We start from the raw sequence: 22,695 nt of genomic DNA, 5'->3' as shown, positions 1-22,695 counted from the left end.
TATTTTAGATTTAAGCTAGTTATTAATTTCGTTTACGTAGTACCACTGTATATATCTTGTATGTAAATAAATGTTATTAAAAGTGTAACTATCGTGAAAACATTACTCTTTGGGGAAAAAAGCGACTGAGACATACGCGTGTGCTTAAATTAACTACTGAAAAAATTAACGCCTGGTTAGAAAGCAGAATGGGGAAAAACGCAAATGGAAGAAAAGCTATTGGGGAACAGAAATTTTGGGTAGCTAATCTAACAAGTCGGATTTTTGAACATTACCGATAAACCTATATATAAACTTTTTGTAAATGCTTTATTCACAGTTCACAGGTAGGTAGTAGTTAGGGTAGTAGGTACCTATTTTAAGAATAAATATGTCACTTATAATGTTATTGTGCGTGAAATGTCACTTTTGTCAAAATTGTGATTGATTTTCATAAGTACCTATAGGTATGAATTGAGAGAGAGCCTGCTAATGCAAAATGGGGCCTAAGAAGAATGAGCCCGTAAGAGAGGATGCTTGGCGTGCATACATTGAAGATACTCCCCTAAACGACGATTCCTGGTCAGTACAAGTAGTCATGATGGAAGTAGCCGGCAGCGACCAGGATCGTATTTATTTGAATAAATTCGAGGTGTTTGCTGCCGAGGAGAAGAGATTTGTAATAAAGAATATTTGCAAATCGGAGACAATGTTTATGATTAATCAGCTAGGCGGTGAAAAAAAGGTAAAAGACGAAAGCCTTCGTGTATTCGAAGTTGGCCAAGCCTACTTAAAGGAGAAAAAGGATATTCCTCCAGATATACAGGCGTTGGTCGTGAAATATCTTATACTAAAGATGAAAGAAGATTACCTGTTTATTCAAAAACAACAACTGCACGTGCGCGATGGTATGCGTAGAGAATCTGCAACCATGGTTGACAGAGTTGAAGTCAGGGGTACGGTTTGCGTGCCTCCTTCGGAGCCGGCTACACCTCTGCCGCAACCACAAGGAAAAGGTAAAAAAGGCGAAGCCGTACCGGTGGTTATTGACGAATCGGAAGAAGGCAAAAAGTATAACACTTTATTAAGAGTCAGAGGAGAAGAGTGGAGGGACAAAGTATACGTGGACGACTTCCCTATAGACGGGCCCAACCTCTACGTTGCCATATCAGGATTTCTGGAACCGGAGTTGGCGGGATGTCTTATAAAAATAGGTGTGCCTTTAACTGCTATTTTTCAAATTAGAATAGATCTTACATCGCAGCCCGTCCCATCTAGTTTGATACGGCCGACAAAAAGGGGGCAAAGTCAAACAGATGTCTTAATTGAGCAATCACTGAAGTTCTGGCAAGATTTACAACAATTGCGCATAGACAAGGCCACTGCAGATGACTACATGAACACAGCTTTTGTAATTTTTTCACCTCCTTACTGGAGTGCAGATGATTTGAGTGGAGAAGTCGACAAAATATATGACGAATTGTGTTTCCTTATGTACGATATACAAGATCTAACTCGACAGCGCAGTCATTACCTAACAAATATGGATATTATTAACATTCCCGACGAACTGAAAGATAATAGTTATGAAAATTACTACCAAAAGCATATCGACGGTTTGCCTCTTGAATGTTGTAGCATATACTCTGTTTTAGAGAGTATACTAGAAACTGTTTGTATAAAACAGGAATTGACGAGCAAAGATACTAGTACGACGTCTCTTTCAGATTGTTTAACGTTAAATCAACAACCAATTACAAGTGAAGAAATAAAATTGAAAAAAGCCGAAACGCTAATCAACGACGTTTTTAGTGCCCTGAATGCAACCAATTCAAATAAAAAGTCTTACCGCTTAACATATGGGGAAGAGTCTGAAAATCATAAAGACCCCATTGTCATTAACTTCGGAGATTTTGCAAAATATCAGATATTTCACCTCGGCAACATTAATTTAGATAGTATAATTTTTTCTATGTTATTTGGAATGCCTATCAATCGAATATGGTACGGACAAGAACGACCACAAGATGAATTAGAAGCTAAAATTAACTTTCATGTCAATGTCCTCTTATCATGTTTTGATCGATCTGACGTAGAGACTACCGAACTTAACAGACTACTTCACATTTTGGCGTGTAGGAAATTATATGACAATAGAAGCTCACTCAAAAAGGCTCACCTGGCATCGATAACAATATCAGAGTTTAAGAAACGTTATTTACGACGCAGCGTGCTTGCTGAGCCACTGCCTAAAATTTCACCTTTATTAGTTTCGAGTAGCACAACCCGTCATTCCTTTCCATCTTTAACTAAAATTGAGAATAGTTCATTTGTGCCAAGCACAGTAGACTCAGAAGAGCAGAAGATAGAATCTCTGTTCGAATGCCCGGATATAAGTGAATTAGTTTCTGCTTCTGAAATAGCAAACAATGCACCAAATGATCACGTTATTGACGACTTCGAAATATTTGAAGATTTTTGCGAAACACGAGCTTTCCAAGTGTTGCGCGAATCTTTCACTAATTTTAACTGTCTGGATTATAAGTATTGTGAGGTAACTGATACTTTCAATTTAATGTTTTTTAACAGTCATGATCATGACGGTATAGCTCGAGAAGAATGGCGAAGTCATTTACCAACACCTGTCTGTCTACAAGATTTTTTTGACTTTGTCTTAGAAGAAACCTATGATTGGATTCAGAATGAAGAAAATCTTTACGAGCAAAAACTTGCTCACGATTCCCAATCTCAGTGTGCAGCAGTCGACCCTCTAGCTTTACAGTCCTGTGTAGAGAATCAAGACGTGGATATGGAAATGCTAATTGAAGGTTCTCTCAAATTTCAAGAAATTCTAGAAAAAGAGGTAGCGGAAGAACAATCTACACAATCTTCATCGACTCGTGAAAAAATTGGCGATGGTGCGTCGACAACAGCAACATCAAGGATCGGTGATTCAAAAAGTAGTAAAAAAACAAAAACCGCAGCACTTTCCTCTCCTACAATGTCTCGTCATGATTCAAACACTGATATCTTAATTCCAACTAAACCATTTCATGGCTATGATCTTAGTGAAAGGAGAGTTGAAGTTTTGGGAAAAGATTGTACTTTTTATTCAAAAGACGGGACTCGCGTATCTAGTCGGTACAGTTTTATTATACCAATTAACCTAGAAAATATTATTCTCAGCGTAGTCCCGGGTAATGGTTTTAACGAATTTTGGGTGCACAGGTCTTTAGGAGAATCTGTCTCGCTAGACGCAACGAATGCATGCAAATCTTTCAGGATATCCAGTAAAGATCAAGTAGCGTTCAATTTAAAAAAAGAATTGTATCATCATCCGATCCCAATAGCGTCAGAATCGTCATTACATAATAACATTCAGCAAAAAACAAAAGAAACTGTACCCAAAATACCTTCTGAAACAGAAATGGCCGCCTCGTTCGAACTGAAGACATTTCATTCTCTTTGTGTTACTTGGCCAAATGGACTAATCACTGAATCAGTTCATGAACTTAATTCCTCTACTCTGTCTCACATAAAGCAATTTTATTTAGTACCAGGGCCGCTACTCGATGAGGAAATGAGATGTATCAGCTTAAAAGGTGAAGTTATAATTTTCAAAATTTCTGGACTCATTGAGGTTCTCCGTTCCGATGGTACGTACATAAAAATTACAAAATATGGAAAAAGATTAACAAATGACCTAAATACTACACCAGTGCCTACCAAAGCGCAACAAGTTGAAAAAAAACCATCAAAAACGTCAAAACATGTAAAGTTGGAACCGGACACTGTAACTACAAGTACTGTGCCGGTGCAGGAATATGAACTATTTATAGATGAATTTGAAATCATCGAAACTAGCGGCCTTAGACAACAGTGGGTAGAAGATCATTCATATGATATAGAAGAATTACTTATACGAACTGCCACTGATTATTGCTTAGGCGAGGTGTATTCTCGCAGAATGGATGGAACGCAAATCTTACTGAACAAAGACGGAGTTCAGATAGTAACATTTCCAAATCGTACTAGGATTATAACAAAACTGATTGTCGAAGACCAAGAGATATATCCGGAATGGACTGAAGACGAGGCCTATTACTTCGATATATTGAAATCGGGTAATTTATCAGTAATGTCGAAACATTCAGTTTCACCAAAAAGTAGTTCTAGTCATATTTCTAAACTATCCCGACTTCAAAGTTATCAGAGCTCCATGTCAGAGCGTAAACAAGTAAAGAGAACCGACGGATATATTTCTGTCCGAATATGCTATACCATTGAACACGAAAACTATACTTCTGTCACAGTCAATACAGCAAATGGAAAAGTTACAGTAAACTCGCCTAATAATACCAGTGTAACTTTAAATACTGATAATCAGTACGAAATCAACTTAGATCCAGTAACGGTAGCAACTTTCAATGGCCAAGATTTAATCATTAACTATTCGGGATGTACTGAGTGCAATTCAAAAACAACATGTAAAATTAATATATGTTCAGATGAAATGGCCTCTTTGGGTAAAATGCAGGAAAGTTGGTTACAAATGGAAGATTCTTTTGGTACAAGAATAGTAGTGAACGAAGAAGGCGCTATTTTGTTAGATGAGAGAAATATACAACTTAATACGTCCCTGGAAACACAAGCTCTAACTCCAGCATCCGTTGTACAACTCGAAGAGACTGAGCTCAAATTGGATGATGGAGTACCATCAAATACGAGCACGGTGGTGCATGGAAAGTGCAGACAGATGTACAATGCAAAAGAAATGAGATTCTTTATTCTTCGACGGTGAGTGATTCTTTGTCTAATGTTTCTAAATTGTCGTTTTACAATTTACAAAACTTAACGTGACCTGTGCATTTTCAGTGACTTGACTTGTTCTGAGTTGGTGAATCGAATTCAGCTGGAGGAAGACATGAAGGATTGTCGTTTCCAGCCTTGGTGTTCTATCAACGAGTACGATACACTCGGCGACCGTCGCAGTCTCCTTGCAATGCTGACGCCGGTGGCACTTACTGAATCTGAGGTTTCAATTGGTTTTACCTAACCTAATTATCCATATTCCATATTGATTGATAGATAATGTACACGACAATTTTTTTTCTTTCGGAGCGATTATTTCCGAAAATATTTACTTTATCAGAAAAATCGTTGTTGAAGACCCGTATTCGTTTTAAAAGACCTATCCAACGTTACGCCACACCATTGCTGGGTTCACGCTGGGTTAAAGCGAAGTAAGTAAAATTAAAAAAAAAAAACATTCTATGGTACCCTAAAAAAATATTTTAGTTTTTATTTTACCGTTTGGTCGCAACGCATGATTTATACATGCCAAATTGCATCGATCACGGAGCAAAGCCTCGGACAGACGGACATGGCGAAACTATAAGTACTATGCGTACTCCTATTCAAAATAGTTATAAGGTAGATGAAAATTTAAGGATTTGCCACACTGAATGCGTTCTGCGGTCAGCACTCAGCGGTCAGGTCAAACCAGCAACCTTTGAAGTTGAAATTTGACCTGACCGCTGCCCGCAGAATGCATCCAGTGTGGCAAATCCTTTAATGGTTAGAGTTACAGAATACAGAAGTAAGGGATCTAGGAGTTAGTTTTTCGAGATCACATTTCGAATATATGTAAAAAAGCATTCAGGAATCTAGGGTTTGTACTAAGGATGGCTAATGGATTAACAAATATGAAGACTATAACATAACATCTGTATAATGCGTTGGTCAGAAGCCAGTTAGAATACAATGCTGAAATATGGGCTCCACACGAAGTAATAGTAAATTGTTAACCGAGGAATGAAAGGCACTCATTTCCAATGGGCCCTACGGAAGACCAGCGCTGGCTTTATAGCTAGCATTATGCTGAGTTGGGTCCATTTCGTGATGCACACTTGATGATCTCTTCTTTTCTTGCTGTTGTTGTCTGTACATGTTCGTACTTGTGTTGTGATCGTCACGAATAAATGTCTTTTATCTATCTTTATCTTATTTCTGTCGAGGTATTTCTCCCCCATCTCACTGTGTTGGAGCGCCAATAGTCCGAGACTGAAATGATGCCTTTCACCCGAGTTAAACACTCTACTTTTCATTTGAAATTTTGCAGACTTGTAACTAATGGAAAGCCACATCATCAAAAAAAAAATTACAAGCCAAAACTCGCTGCGGGCAGATTCGCTTAGCTTATCCTGGCATGGCCTTTGTGTACCACTCCCTAATAGTACATAGTGCAACGTGGGGGGTTAGTGTAAATTTGCAAATGAGGTCTTTAGATGCACGACAGCCGCAGGCCGGAGTGCATTAAAGACTCGCATTTGCAATATTCTTACCCCCGGAGTTACACACAATGTTTTTCATCACACTTGCGAAGAAAAAACTGAATTTTAAGCGAAATAATACTTAAATACGGTGTCAAATATTCGTCCGCCATATTGTCTTTCGTTGACAGGTTACTCAGGATTTCGCAGCCATTCGTCAAATCCTTAATTCGTCAAGTTAGCCATTCGTCAAATCCTTGATTCGACAAGTTAGACATCCGTCAAATCCTTGATTCGTCAAGTTAGACATTCGTCAAATCCTTGATTCGTCAAGTTAGACGTTCATCATATCGTTGATTCGTCAAGTTAGACATTCGTCAATTCCTTGATTTGTGAAGTTAGACATTCGTCAAATCCTTGATTTGTCAAGTTAGATATTCGTCAAATCCTTAATTTGCCAAAATAGATACTTGTCCATTGAACATTTCCTTTTTACCCTGAGTCTATAACTCACGAGTGAGTTATAGCTTTTTTTTCAGAATCCATAACTCCCGCGGGAACAATATAAGCCTTTGTCCTTCAGTACACCTGCATGAAATAAGTTCTTTTTCGAGCACGTTAAACATAAACAAAAATATTAAATTACTAGCTGTTGCCCGCGACTTATTCGTACGCGTGGATTTGTATGTTGGTGGTTGTTTACATGAGCATAGAACAGTATGCAGCAAAAGATATCAGTAGGGACGGTTTAAATCATTGGTTAATAATTTATACAATGCATGAAATTTGTCTGTCAGAAACTATATACGAAGTTTCAAGCCCCTAACTATAAAAAAATGTTCTCGATACCCACTCAACCCTCTTAGAAGATTTTCAAGTCCACTACTTATTTATAAAAATGTTCGCTCCCGACGCAAACTTTATTAATACAAACTTCAAAAAACGGTGAAATCAGTTTTCGACTATTTTAATATAATGCCCTTTTACGAAGATTCAAGCTCCTACCTTAAAAGAAAACTTGTACCACATATAAACTTACATCCCCTTTTTAACCCCCTTGGGGGTTGAATTTCTATGAACGTTGAAAGAACTTTTTTTGTTACCTTATACAATGCTTTTCTAAGAAGTTTCAAAGCATTTGTAATAGATTCAAACTTTCAACCCCTTTTTAACCCTTTTAAGAGATGAATATTTAAAAACGCTTATATAACTTATCTTGTATTCTAATAATATGCCTTTATACAAAGATTGAAGTGCCGCACTCAAAAAAGGTTTGATTTCCATAAAAAATTTCAACCCATTTTTTACCACCTTGGGGGATGAATTTTCAAAAATACTAAAATTAAATATCTTCTCTTTTCATTAAATGTCTTTTTACGAAGTTTCAAGTACCTAGCTTAAAATAAAATTAGGTCCCCTACAAACTTTCAACCCCTTACAACTTTAGGGGATGAATTTTTGAAAATGCTGAATAGTTATTTGTGCAACAAGAGAGGAAAGTTGGTTTTTCTTGCGAGTGTTTATTTTGAGTCCCGAGAAAGCGAAAGATTCTATAATTCAATCACGAGCGAAGCGAGTGATTCTAAGGTAGAATCTTGAGCGTAGCGAGGGACTCAAAAACACGAGATGTAAAATAACTTTGCTCTCGTGTTGCACACATAATTATTCACCTCAGTGGTGAGAACATATTAAAGGTTAAAATGTATTTCGAATTACACAGAATAAACTGAAAAAAAAAAGTATTATAATATGTACGATACGATAAGATACGATACGAGACGAGACGAGACCGGACCGGACCGGACCGGACCGGACCGTACCGTACCATACCGTACCGTACCATACCGTACCGTACCGTACCGTACCATACCATAAACAAAATTTTATATAAGTATGAAGTTCATGGCCTTCACTAAATTAAAAAGCTACATTGTTTCACTCCCTGGAGTGAGGAAAGTCGCACTTTCCTCACTCCAGGGAGTGACGAAAGTAGGCTTGTTCGAGCTGCTGAGGTGAAAATTACTTTTCCTGTATTCTAATAACATGCCGTTATACAAAGATTCAAGTTCCGCACTCACAACAATATTTCATCTCCATACAAAATTTCAACCCCTTTTTCACCACCTTGGGGGATGAATTTTTAAATACGCTAAAATTAGTTTTTTTGTTTTTTAATATAATACCTTTTTGCAAAGTTTCAAGTTCCTACTGTTCCTAGCTGAAAATAAAATTTGAACCCCAAGATAAACTTTCATCCCCTTTTTAACCCTTTTAAGGGATGAGTTTATAAAACCTCTGAAATTACTTTTCTTCTATTCTAATAATATGCCATTATACAAAGATTCAAGTCCCGCAGTCCAAAAAATATTTGATCTTAATACAAACTATTAACCCCTTATTTTAACCTTGGGGGATGCATTTTTAAAAACGCTGAAATTCGTTTTCTTCTCTTTTAATGAAATACTTTTTTACGAAGTTTTAAGTTCCTAGCTTAAATAAAATTGGAACCCTATACAAACGTTCAACCCCTTTTTAACCCTGTTAGGGGATGAATTTAAAAAAATGCTGAAATTACTTTTCCTGTATTCTAATAATATGCCCATATACAAAGTTTCAAGTCCCGCACTTGAAAAAAATTTTGATCTCCATACAAACTTTCAATCCCTTTTTCACCACCTTAGGGGATTTATTTTCTAAATAGCTGAAATTACTTTTCTGGTATTCTACTAATATGCCCTTATACAGAGATTCAAGTTCCGCACTCACAAAAATATTTGATCTCCATACAAACTTTCAACCCCTTTTTCACCACCTTTGGGGATGAATTTTAAAAGACGCTGAAATTACTTTTCTTATATTCTAATAATATGCCCATATACAAAGATTCATGTCCCGCGTCCCGCACTTGAAAAAATTTTTGATCTCCGTACAAACCTTCAAAAACGCTAAAATTATTTTTCATGAATCTTAATAGTATATCTTTTCCCGAAGTTTTAAATTCCTAGCTTAAAATAAAACTTGAACCCCATACAAACTTTCATCCCCTTTTTAACCCCCTTAGGGGTTGAATTTCTCAAAATCGCTTCTTATCTCTTGTACACATTATAAATGTAACCTGGTGTGTAAATTTTATCTTTCCAGCTTTTGTGGTTTCGCCTCAGCGTTGATGAGTCACTAAGTCAGTCATTCAGTCAGTCAGTCAGTCAGGACACGTGCATTTATATAAATGTATAGATAAACGTCAGTATTTTATAAGTAAAACTCATTTATACCTAGTTAATTCATTTGAATAAGTAACATAATAATAACACAAAATCCGTAACTCACGAGAGAACAATATAGGCTTTTGTCCTTTAGTACACCTGCATAAAATAAGATCTTTATCGAGCAAGTGTGATGAAAAAGGAGTTTGGTGATGCTTAAAATCATATCACTTTTCTTATCATTTAGCCCACAAGTTATCCAGCATAAGTATGGAAGACACGTCTAGCCCAGTCCCGTTACATCATAGCGTCTTAGTTGTTGTACCTACTTAGTTTAGAAGAATATTGGAATTCTTAATTCTCTATTGTAGAAATGGGTTATGAACTCTCAGTTGTCCAGCAAGGCCAGTTCTTTGAGGTACAAAGATCTAAAGAAAGACTGTGGAAAAGGATTCTACCACTGGATGAGACCGTATGAACGTTTCGAGCCCAAGCCTCAATCATTTGAAGGACATACGCCGAGGCTACCAAGAGCATTCATATTGAGGTTTAGTACAATCGATTCTTGGTTTTCTGTTGATTTTACTTTGTTGTGTCGATGGAGCAACCTCATAAGAGTTTAGGTGCCGAGATAGAGTCGGATGGACCTACAACATTATGTTTGCTTATTTTTTTAGAATTTTAGAAAAGCAATGGAAAGGACGTGATCGGGAGCAGTTTAAAGGCGCTAGGGAGCTGTTGCGGGCGGTGCTGAAGTATCGGCGTGTCATGGAGTCCGACTGCGAGAACATCTTGCGCGTGCCGGTGATCGACTCGCACTCGGAGAGCGAGCGCCGCGTGCACGACGTCGTGCAGGCGCTGGGACACAGGTAGAGGGAGCTTTACAGGCGATACTGCATACCGGCGAGTCATGGAGTCCAACTGCGAGAACATCTTGCGCGTGGCGGGGATCGACTCGCGCTCGGAGAGCGAGCGCCGCGTGCGGTGTGCACAACGTCGTGCAGGCGCTGGGACACAGGTAGAGGGAGCTTCACGGGCGATACTGCATACCGGCGAGTCATGGAGTCCAACTGCGAGAACATCTTGCGAGTGCCGAGGATCGACTCGCGCTCGGAGAGCGAGCGCCGCGTGCGGTGTGCACAACGTCGTGCAGGCGCTAGGACACAGGTAGAGGGAGCTTCACGGGCGATACTGCATACCGGCGAGTCATGGAGTCCAACTGCGAGAACATCATGCGCGTGCCGGTGATCGACTCGCGCTCGGATTACTAAAAGTATAATGAACTTATTAAGTGATTTCCGTTAATAATCAAATTCAGCCGCTTTTGATTGCGGTGTGTGTTTTAGTAATTATAAATAAATGGGTATTTTTTGTTGATATTAATACTCTAGATGCAACGAATATTCGGACACTATTCGGTATCCGGCCTATTCGTCCACAATTTCTCTATTCGGCCCAATAGTGGCATAGTTTTCGGCCGAATACTGAGTAGTACGTTAACACGTAGATAACGGTAAACGGTAATAAAGTAACAAACTAACAGTAAGTAATCAATTATTAAAATCAGTACCTACTATAATGAAACTTTCAGATTACTTTTATAAGCGCAATTTCTATCAAAGACATGCGTACAGCGAGAAACTAGTTGCAACTTGCACAGCGCACACACGCGCGCGTTCGAATTTACTTCATTTTAGGTAAAACTTCTAGCCGAATATTCGGCTATTCGGCCGATGGCTCCGCCGAATATTCGGTATTTGGCCAAGCCACTATTCGTTGCATCTCTAATTAATAAGTACTATTAATTATATAGATACATTTACCGATAAGTACTAGCCTCTGCTCGTGACTTCGTTCTTTAGAAATCGTTGAAGTGCCTTCCGCAGTAAAGTAGGTTTTATTGTTCGACCTAATTTTAGTTAGGTCTTGTTTAATTTACTTATCTAATACTATGATATTCTGCTAGAGTTTACGCGGAGCTGAAAGCAAGGCTGGACGCTGCGGTAGCGAGCAACGCCAAGCCCGACATCACTACTAAAACTAAACCAATGCCGCAGAAGGATTTCTTCGAAGAAACGGAACAGGAAGAAGGTACTTTTAGCCGTCTTTGTTATCTACACAGAGTAGCAAAAGAGAAGCAATAGTACATGTCTACAGAGGCCGTGAAGTAAGGGGTTGCTGGCCGAATAGGACAGTTATGAGGCCGGCAACCCCTTTTCACGCCGATGTATGTATAGTAGAGTACGAATAATGGCTTGGCCGAATACTGAATATTTGGCGTAGCCATCGCCCGAATTCGGCGGCCGAATATTCGGCTAGATGTTTTACCTAAAATGAAGTAAATTCGAACGCGCGCGTGCGTGCGCTGTGCAACTTGCAACTAGTTTCTCGCTTTAGGCATGTCTTTGATAGAAATTGCGCTTATTCTGCACGCAGTGCGTATTGAATTGAATTGCGGACATTGCGGTGCGTTAGTTTTCGTCGCGTGTGTAAAAAAATATGTTTGTAGCGAGTTTTATCATTTTGACTTTCAAAACTGTTTGTGTTATTGTTTGTTTACTATAAGTGTATAGTATCGGTGCCTTTCTTACGACATAATTTGCTACGACATAAGTAGGAATAGGAATATAAAGACATGGAAACCAAAAGTTTACTTTTTACCCCTCGTTTACCGTTATCTACGTGTTAACGTACTATTCGGTATACGGCCGAATAGTTAAATTGTGGCCGAATAGGCCGGATACCGAATAGTGGCCGAATATTAAATTGCATCTCTAATGTACGAGTATAGTGCTTTTCTCAAACATGCAATGAAATAAATAAATAAAAACTCCACTAAAACCAAGTTTTACGCATAGAAAAACTAAAAATAAACTACATACAAAATATAACTAACACGTATAGTTTCAAGTTGACATAGTCTTTCATGTTGATATTATGTTTCACATACCTACATCGTTGCCTTGCATGGAGTATAATTCCCACAGTGTTGACGATTTTATAGTTACTTTCAGTTCTTTTAAATATGTCACAATAACTGTTTCTGATATTATACTGCCTTTGACTTTGCGGCAGCAAGTTATTTTCTTTTGTTTTCTTCTCCTCTAAAGAATAATTTTCTACTAACACTATAGTCACAAATGTAAACATTTAATTAATAGCACAATCGGATTAAGTCTAACCTCGAAATCCTTCCTAAGATATGAAATTTGGCATGTACCTATGTTAATTAAAGGTCTCTTTTTCATATCCACACTATTTGACATTTCGGGACCTCGAGGAATCGCAGCCATCTTGGAAAATGTGTACCATCCTGGAGAAATTTGCGTTTTACTCTAAATATACGTTCTCTATGAAAATATAGTGTAAGGCAACATTGCTTATTAAATTCTACATAAAAAAGTCCTGGAAATCTTTGCGGAAAAAATACGTTACAGAAAATTATAGCTGAATGCAGATTTAGCGCTTATACCCTTTCAGGGCATATTCTCTTAATATGAAACTTGGAGGAATATGGATTCAAATAGTGTGGACATGAAAAAGAGACCTTTAATTAACATACATACCAAATTTCATAACTTTGGAAGGAAGGAGGGGTTAGACCTAATCCGATTGTACTAAAAAAACATGTCTTTTTGCCTCAAACTCTTAAGGAATTAGGCTTGTGCCTGCTCGTTCACTACAGAGAGCGCTCCGCAGTCCGCTTTCGGTCAATCGGTCGAACGAACTAGTTCGGTCTTTTAGTTCCTTTAGTATAGTTCAGTTGTTGAACTTGTTGAGACTGTTGAGATCCGGGAATGAATAGGAATCGGTTTTACACTCGATTTTTTTCCAATCTTTGGTAATTAAATACAATTTAAGTTGTACGATATGATTATGTCGATATTAAACATTAAAACACCTACACAATACAAAATATTAAAATATATAGAACAATATTTGATTTTCCTTCATACCTACTTTTGCGTGGCTTTGGCGTGTCATGTCGTTCTTTGATCTCGGTCGCATTTGTGCTAGAGACACCGGCCTAGGCCTGCAATTTTGTATGAAATTTGAGTAAAGACCTCTTAGACCTCTAGTAGTCTAACCGCGCCTGAAACGTACCGTGATACTTCGGCTACTTCGCATCCAGCCGGGCTAGCACATATTTGGCGCGAGAGTATCTCGCCGCGACATAGACTACCCGTCCCCCTTTAATTAATACAGTTAGTAAAAGACGGGTAGTCTATCTCGCGGCGAGATACTGTCGCGCCAATCATGTGCTCGGCCTACTGTTATAAGGAACATACCTAGTCGGTCACTAAGTTCTGTTACTAGGTTTTCAACTGATTAAATATAAAATAAAGCCTAAAATAAAATGGTTTAGGCACAGTTTGATAGCTTATTTTGTAATGTTCAAAACATGATATTTTATTTTTTATTTTTATTTTTTATCAAACAAGTTAAACAGCATGACAGTAAATTACCAAACCACTGCTAACTTACACAGAAAATACAAAAAGAAAAAGAAACAATATACAAATAATCACAAATTAAAATAATAACATTTAAAAATAAATAATTAACACATTTTAAACAGTTGAAGGACGTGCATCCATCTTCTCACAGAACCTCAAACATTCATCACGCACAACCACCTGTCTGCCTGCAAACAAATCACACTGAGAGGCTGATGCAAGGAGCGCATTCAAAAGGAGCAAGGAACGAACCAGAGGGGAATTCCTACGCGATACAGTACGCAAAGCCGGGACTGCCAGGAGACAACGGTCACGAGGTCTGAAATCGATTCTGGTCCGCGAGGGAACGTACAGACGTACCAATTGCTCCGCCAGTTCGATACAGTCCGACTCCCCGCGCAGGATACAGCAAGCAGTAGTGAGAAGTGCAAAGTTACGCCTTACCTCCAGCGAGTTGAAACCCAGTATGCCTAGCAAAAATTTGGTTGGGTATAAAAACGGATAGTACCCATACATTTTTTTATAGAGGAACCGTAAGAATACTTTTTGCACTCTCTCCAGAAGTAAGACATAAGATGCTTCATAAGGGTTCCAAACAACGGAGGCGGACTCCACTTTGCTTCTCACTAGGGCACAGTAAAGGAGCTTTATGGTACCTGTGTCATGAAAATCCCTAGAATTCCTGATTACAAACCCTAACCTCTTATAGCAGTCACGCGCTAATGACAACATGTGATCATGAAAGTTGAGGCGGGAGTCAAGGATAACGCCAAGGTCCCGAATGGAATTGACACGGGATATAGCCTCTGAATCCAGAGTATACTCGTAGAGAAGTGGATTGCGAGCTCTACTAAACGTCATGACTGCACACTTTGTAGTATTAAAAGTCAGCCTATTTTTGATACTCCACCGGTAAACTCTGTCTACGTCTTCCTGGAGAGATAAACAGTCTGATATGTCTTGGACACCGTAAATAATTTTGAGGTCATCGGCATACAGTAAGCATCTGGCAGATCCAAGAACAGATGGTAAGTCATCGATCATGATTCCAAAAAGCAATGGCCCTAGAATGGAACCCTGGCTGACACCGGACAGAGTCTGAAAGGTCTTGGACACAAAGCATCCGTGCTGCACGTACTGTAGCCTGTCACGCAAATAGCTAGCGAAAAAACGAAGAAGCTGGGGGGAGAATCCAATTTTGCACAGCTTGCTCAGTAACACGTCGTTATCTACTCGGTCGAAGGCCTTTTTAAAGTCAAAATACAGCACGTCTACTTGTATGCCCTTATCTAAATGGTCTGAAATGGTATCAGCCAGGGTTAACAAATTTGTTTCGACTGATCGCCGAGCCCTAAAACCATGTTGAGAGTCACAAAGAAAGGGCTTGATTTGCGGGACTACTAGTCTATTTATGATAGACTCAAACAACTTGGCTATCGACGACAGGATGGCTATAGGTCGATGATCCTCGACACAGGTTGAATTATTTACTTTCGGAATCGGCCTTACTCGCGTGACTTTCCATTGGCTTGGATACTCCCCGGTACCTATCGCCAAGTTAAATATGTGCACTAGAGGTGCAATAATCCATTCCTTGCAACCTTTTAATATATATGCCGGGAGATTGTCAGGCCCTGGGGAGCTGCGAGGCTTTAGATGTTTCAACGAAACTTCGACATCCAGCGGGGTAATCTTGGCAATATGGACATAATGAGCATTGTAACTGCGATCCTCATGAATAACATTCCGATAGTCCAAATGAGGATGATTTGGCAAGAAAACAGACGAAAAGAAATCCGCAAAAGCCTGAGCCGCATCCCTCCCCTGGCATTCATTCCCCTCGTAGGTGACTTGGGCCTCGAATCCTCCCTTGGCTTTAAGACTACCGATATGTTGCCAGAAAGAGCGAGGGTCAGACTTAAATTTAGATTGTATATTGTTAATATAATTTTCGTAAGCAGCCGCAATACGAGCTTTAATGTCTGCTCTGAGCCTGGAAAATGCGGAATATACAACTGGGTCACCGTCACGCTTCCAGTCTCGGTGCAGACTAGTTTTCTGCTTAATATCTCGGATGATGTCGGACGTAAACCAAACTGGATAACGCTTGCAAGGTTTATGAAATCTAGTCTTTCTCGGTATACATCTATCAAAGATCTCATATACCAATTCATAGAAGAGTTCCACGGCAGAGTTGACATTATGAGAGCCAAGGACCCCACACCAGGATACCTCTGCGAACAATTGGTACAAGAGTACATAATCTCCTTTGGCAAAGTTCCAGTCACGGCTGGAGTCAACGTTACTAGGATCTACGAACCGAGGACCGCACTCATGTTCATAAAGAGGTACAGAAATTTCGAGCGGAGGATGATACACGTCTCGGCTAGGGACTAGACCCCCGTCTTCCATCTCACTAACCTTTACTCCAGAAGAATGGCCTCGAACCAGCACTACGTCTAACATTCCTCCAAACGCATTCACCACATCATTCGTCTCTGTCAAATTACACACAGTAGTAAAGTAACAAAAGTAACTTAAGACATTAACAGATGAATATTTCGGGTTCAAATTTAAATCTCCTATAATTAACACCAGACCCTTTAACGAGTCAATAACTGATTCTACTTTATGGAAAAAACGCATGTAGACCTCATCAGCGGCATTGGGTGGTATGTATACGACGTATACATGGCAACTATTTTGATCCAGTAGGAAAGAAGCCCACAAGTCTTCACAGTCAGCTGTTTCGAGCTCTCGCCTACGCCGCATGGTCACACCTGGCCTTGCCGCCAGAAGCACGCCTCCTCCACGTCCCTCCGAAGCACGGTCTCGTCGGAGCACGCTCCAGTCATGCCCAACCAATTCAGAATCCTCAACAGAGTTAGTTAGCCATGTTTCTGTGACAACAACAATATCACTGTCGAGCCCAAGAGTATTGTTTCTAAAACTTTTCAGTTTAGTATTGAGTCCCCTTACATTTTGGTATGCTAAGCTTAGGGATGGGCGAGTGTAATTAATTGGCTTGCGTTTGCTGGTTTTTAGAATCCGGTCTCCGAAATAACCAAGGCTTGATTCTATCATTCTCCGGCCAGACATCAGCAGAAAGACACATGTCATAGAAGGAGGCAGGGACACTTATTCTAAACGACTTATAGTCTCCCTTAGATTTAAGCTCTTCCACGGTACAAATTGCATTCGGGCACAAGGTCTTCAAATACTCTCTAACATCGTCTGCCCCAGACGCCATATTCCATAAGTGGATTTGCCTACGAAGTTCAATCGCTCTAAGGGAAGTAATGCTAGGGCCTCCAGTGCAGCGTATGGATATTGGACGTCTCTCCTTCCGAGTATCGTCCGGAAAGGTTTGACTGGATCGATTGTGTTCCTTTGCTGACTCAGGCCCATCCCCGGCCGGCTGGTCTCGGAGGGAGCCTCTCTCTGTTTGCATCTCAGTAACGGTGTTCGGGGGGGATGTCGCTTCTATAATCTGCACATCCTTAGAAGGTTTACCACTAGAGTGATTGTCATTGACACGCAGGTTCTCATTTCCTATGCTATTGCTAACCACTTGAGCGCTTATCGAGCCAGTCGTACACGTAGTCGAGCCAGACTTTACAACCTCATTATAAAGGGCTGGCAGCGGCGTCGCGACCGCGCCCTTGAGCACATTTCCAGGCAGGATTAAATGCTCCACCTCCTGCAACTTGTCACTGACTGCTTCCACTTTGTTTGTGCAAACAGTAAGTGCAACATGGTACCGATTTATAGTGGAAAGTGCATCAGCAAGCCGCTCCGTCAATTGTGTGATTTCCTCCCGCAATAAGTGGACTTCTAGGCCAGTAGACATCGCCATAGAAACGTTCTTTTCCGGAGAACAATGCGTCGGCGGGGTCGGCCGGCCCAACAGAGTCAGCAGAGGCGGCACGGACTGTGTAGTCATCGGAGCTGACAGGATCGGCGCAGTCGTCGTAGACAGCAGGGTCGGCGCAGTAGTCGTAGTCGACAGGGTCGGCACGGTCGTCGCAGTCAGCAGGGTTGACGCGGTCATAGAGGTCGACGGAGTAGCCGGAGGACTTTGGACCGTTACAGATAGCTTTCGTAACGCCACATTTTTTATGCAGGCCGGAGTACCCACCGGAGTATCGCAGTTGGGACCGCCCTTTTTGGCTGCGCAGATGCATGCGGGACAAACCCAAGTAGCCTTTTCAACCGCCGTGAGCGTTTTATTATTGCAGCCATAGTGGTACACCTTGCCGCATGACTTCACCATGCACTCCAAGTATTCTTCTCCTACCAGCAGCTCCAATTGGCAGCCATCGCACAGCATACTGTTATTTAAAGTGGAATCCATACTCATCCAGTCTACCCCTATGCTTTGGTGTAAATTAAGTAGACTAGTGTACCAGGACCACAGAAGCGGCGCGCAGTTTGATCCGTGGCAACTCAGTGTAGTTGATGACGTAGATGTGGCGTAGCAGCTACGGCGTAGTAGATGTGACGTAGCAGCGATGGCGTAGCAGATGTGACGTCTTACCGAGAGGGGCGGGATCCTGTAGCACGATGTACCAGGGCAACAGGATCGTGGAGTTCGCTGCCGCGTAGAAATCGGCGCGCACTGTGCGAACTTATGCACTCCTAGTAACCCTCGTGAATTAAATGTGGAGTTTATTTAAATTAAATATTAAAAAAATTAAAAATAAATTAGCGCGGGGACTTAATGCACGTGTACACCTTACGGCGGTCCGGGGGGAAGGGATATAATAATGTAAAATTCAAATGAAGAATTTATGGGAATCCATGGAAAGCTCCAGATTGCCTGAAGACGTAAACACGCGGTCAATTTATGAAAATTATATATACCTATATATTTTTTTATAACTTTTTTTATACTTTATAAAAGTGTGTCCAATGCAATCTTGCAACTTTGCCAGTTTTAATGAGGCCTCTATATTACCGCAAATTTTGTAACCACCATTTTTTTACTAGTTTATACCTAAGATATTTCCCTCCAAACATTGCATATTAGGTATTCAGTTTCGCACGAAAAAGTATAGATATAGACAATTGTGCAGGAGGCAGGCTTGGAAAACTCTGTAGAGTTGCTGTAGACTATGTATTTAATGAAAGAAACCTACGTAATCCAGATATTAAATTAAAGAATTTAAGATTAATGATTAATTATGTAATTATGCAAGGCTGATACATCCTTAATATGATTAGAAATAAATAGCATTTAAAAACGACTTGAACAGGGAGCGTACTTTTGACGTGTTTTTTTACACCATTTTTCCGAGTGCTATAAGGAATTCTGCAAAACCAGTAGGTACAACAATATTTATCAGGTTGTATTGACTGTATACATTAATAATTAAAAATCGCTACCTATTTCTTTTTACTCCGTGACAGAACTTAGTAACCAACTATTAGGTAATAAATAACTTGTTTTTGTTTTGAGTAGGTAGGTATGTTATAAATAATTATAATAGAATAAGAAACATCAGATACTTATTCCTCTGTACAAGTTAAATATGAAGAAAATATAAATTGTCATAGTATATTCCATAGTACAACGATAGATAATATTGTCTGCGACTCTATATCGGTACCTATTTACCGACCTTGTTTTCTCGTATAAGTCTTATATCGTCGTACCTACGTTTGATATACAGTTGTCCATTAGACTTCAACATATGATCGAAGGGGCGGATAATATGCTGATTAGGTAATATGTATAGGTACATGGTACATATGGACAGGTAAAGATTGACAAATATGCGTTAAAATTATAAGTACCTTACTTTACCGCGAATTTATACTTTTAACTGTTGTGGGCTTTAGATGTGGCTGATTCCGTGAAGAAATTCGAAGCGGAACGTGAAAGTTTGGTTCAAGAAGCACAGATAGCAGAAATGAGCCCGAACTTGAAACGCTACTGGCGCCGCCGCGAAGAAGAATACAAAGAAGAACATTTCTATTTGTAAGCAAACCAATTCTACGCAGATTAATTTATTGTCTTGACAGAGTTGTGGGCAAAAAGTAGGTATTAGGCGGCATAGCATTGAGCTCGGTGAAGACTACATAGAGTAATGAAATAGTTATTTTCATCACACTCGCTTAGTAAATGTGGAATTGCACGCAGGCTTAGCGGGAACTATAGAAAAAGAGTTTTCCCTAGGGAATTATGAAGTTTCTAGTATTATAATTAACAGTTTTTAAAACGGGACCCTATTACTAAGACTCCGCTGTCCGTCTGTCCGTCCGTCTGTCCGTCTGTCACCAGGCTGTATCTCATGAACCGTGATAGCTACACAGTTGAAATTTTCAGATGTATTTCTGTTGCCGCTTTAACAACAAATACTAAAAACAGAATAATATAAATATTTAAATGGGGCTCCCATACAACAAACGTGATTTTTTTGCTGTTTTTTTCCGTAATGGTACGGAACCCTTCGTGCGCGAGTCCGACTCGCACTTGGCCGGTTTTTTGTCTTTATACTTCATTTTTGTATCGCAAGTGTGATGAAAAACATTGTGTACACACTGTACACACAACTCGGGGCGTAATAATATTGCAAACTCGGAGTCTATAAATCGCTCCGACAAGCAAGCCGTCGCGATTTAACTATGCTCTCGTTTGCAATATTTGACTACGAGTATCTTTGCATTTGTCTTCATACTTAGGCCGCGAACTTTTCAATCAGCTCCCGTAGTAGAGAGATGCGTTTTTGTTTTATTTATGATGGCAAGTATGTTGCCGCTACGGTCTAAAGGGTTATAAACACTTCTATTATGCACTTCTGGGTGCTCTGGGATATGTCAGGAATGTTGTGGCTATGTAATATGTAGTAGTCACTCAGCTCAGCAGTGATCCAGTGAATGATAAAACTTCCCATAGGTACAATAATATTGTGCGAACGTTTTAACGGAAGCAGACGATTTAGGCTTGGGCCAACTGAGCTAATAGTGTTTGTAAAGGTAGGGTTGCGCACTGATACCTATTCGTACTCAGCTAAATATCTTTCTGTGCCTAGGCAACTGCTGCGCGAGGGTAGCGTGCCGCCGTACTTCCGCAACGTGCTGGGCGGTGCCATCTGGTGGGAGCTGAACAACACCGCCGGCGCCGCCGTCGACCGCGCCGAGGGCCGGAAAATGAAGTGCGTGTGCGACGAGGCCGGATCCAAGGAAGACGTTCTACCGTTTATGTGAGGAGTATGTAAATGTAAACCAAGCCTATAGCTATTCGACGCTTAGTATCTAGTCGAGCGCCTAGGTGAAACAGTGTGATTTACATAGAGATCCATATAATAACAACAACGCGTTACATGTCTATGAATGACGGGAATTACACATCAATTTGTCCGCAGAGTCATCCCTAACTAATCAGTTTTCACAATCATTCGAATATATTACCTATATTTATTGGAATCAAAAATTACGTGTAACATTACAGTTCACACCAATGCGTCACATAGATCCAACTCTTAACTAAATTACTAACTTATTGAAACTAGCCTACAAAGCTACATCTACAATGTACTCGTAGATATCTATCTTGCTCTTTTTAATCAAAAACCTCGCTTCCATTCTGACATCAGTCCCGTGTACGTTTATATTATACCTACATCCCAGCCCAGCCCAGGTGAGCTCCACTTGTAGTTTTAATTTTTAAACCACATTGATTGTACCTACTTTCTATATAACTACTTGCATTAATATCCTGAATTGATAATTAATTTAATAAGTAAGTGTAGGTAGGTACCTTCTAAACAGCTTACTCATACGAACGTGACAGTGTTCAGTTACAATGTCTTGACACCGTGTATTGGCTTTGAATTACAACCTATTTGTTGAATATGAAACCGCTATCTTTTCACAGAACTAACACTGTACCCTGTACCTATAGTTTTCTTTTCCTCCATCGTAATTACTTTATGTAAGTAAAAGGTAAGTATCGTAGCGAGTGGTAGTGGTAGCTATATAGCTACATTATGCGAGTGCACTATAATACAGGTAAATATAATGGTGGCTATAAAGTCCATTTCCCTCAATTTTTCTCTGAGTCAGATTAAATATTATAAGCAGGAGTTCCGAGTCCGGTTATAATATTACCTGAAAATCGTTGAGCATTAACTTTCCATTCGACGCGACATCTATTGTCGAGTAGCAGTACTGATAATTACGCTACTTGACGCTAGATGTCGACTACGAAAATAATAATCTTTTTGGTAACAAAACTGATGTATGGAGTGAGCACTCTGTCTACTTAATTATTTTTGAAGGAATACACCTATATTCTTTTACATTAGATACATCTGGTGCTCTATTACGACACCCTGTGCTATAACAAGCACATAACGTGGAAAAAACAAAACTTATAAATTTGTTTTTTTTTGTCAAAACAGTAATAGTACAATTTTCAAAATGGTGGCTTACAGTTATAATATAACATCAAATAATTACACCAAAGCGTGCTGGGTTTGTAGGCACTTATTCGCCAGTTCATTGAAGTAAGCTACCAACACGTTATCCAAGAAAGACTGGGTGTTTTTGCTGATTTTCCATTGTATAAAAGTTTCATTTGCTGCCAATTATTTTGATGGTTAAAGGATCTTTCTCGGCTGTTGCCTCTGTTAGTTTTACTGGCAGCGTCAATTTTATGTGTTCTTCATTTTTAATGCTTGAAAATGATATTTTCGTCAACATATAAACCATAGACATAGTCACGGAATAACTAATATGACATAGTACAGTAGTTATAGACATGAAACCGAGCGACCAGGG

The 22,695-nt window shown here is 39.7% G+C and overlaps 1 protein-coding gene and 1 long non-coding RNA gene across 2 annotated transcripts in view; one reads left to right on the top strand and one right to left on the bottom strand.

The window, feature by feature from the left end:
• Positions 1-22,695, bottom strand: part of LOC134754528 (uncharacterized) — a 153,680-nt gene that overhangs the window by 117,784 nt on the left and 13,201 nt on the right. The gene's annotated exons all lie outside the window — the stretch shown is intronic.
• LOC134753830 (uncharacterized) lies at positions 465-21,147 on the top strand. Its single transcript, XM_063689771.1, has 7 exons — positions 465-4,776; positions 4,855-5,014; positions 9,826-10,001; positions 10,132-10,323; positions 11,421-11,545; positions 19,753-19,891; positions 20,946-21,147. Exons 1-7 carry the CDS (start codon positions 479-481, stop codon positions 21,118-21,120), a joined length of 5,265 nt encoding a protein of 1,754 aa, XP_063545841.1. The 5' UTR covers positions 465-478; the 3' UTR covers positions 21,121-21,147.

Source organism: Cydia strobilella, chromosome Z, assembly GCF_947568885.1.
Source record: "Cydia strobilella chromosome Z, ilCydStro3.1, whole genome shotgun sequence".
Lineage (NCBI taxonomy): Eukaryota > Metazoa > Arthropoda > Insecta > Lepidoptera > Tortricidae > Cydia > Cydia strobilella.
The sequence above is the reverse complement of the archived record's forward strand: the minus strand, read 5'-3'. Positions and strand labels throughout refer to the sequence as shown.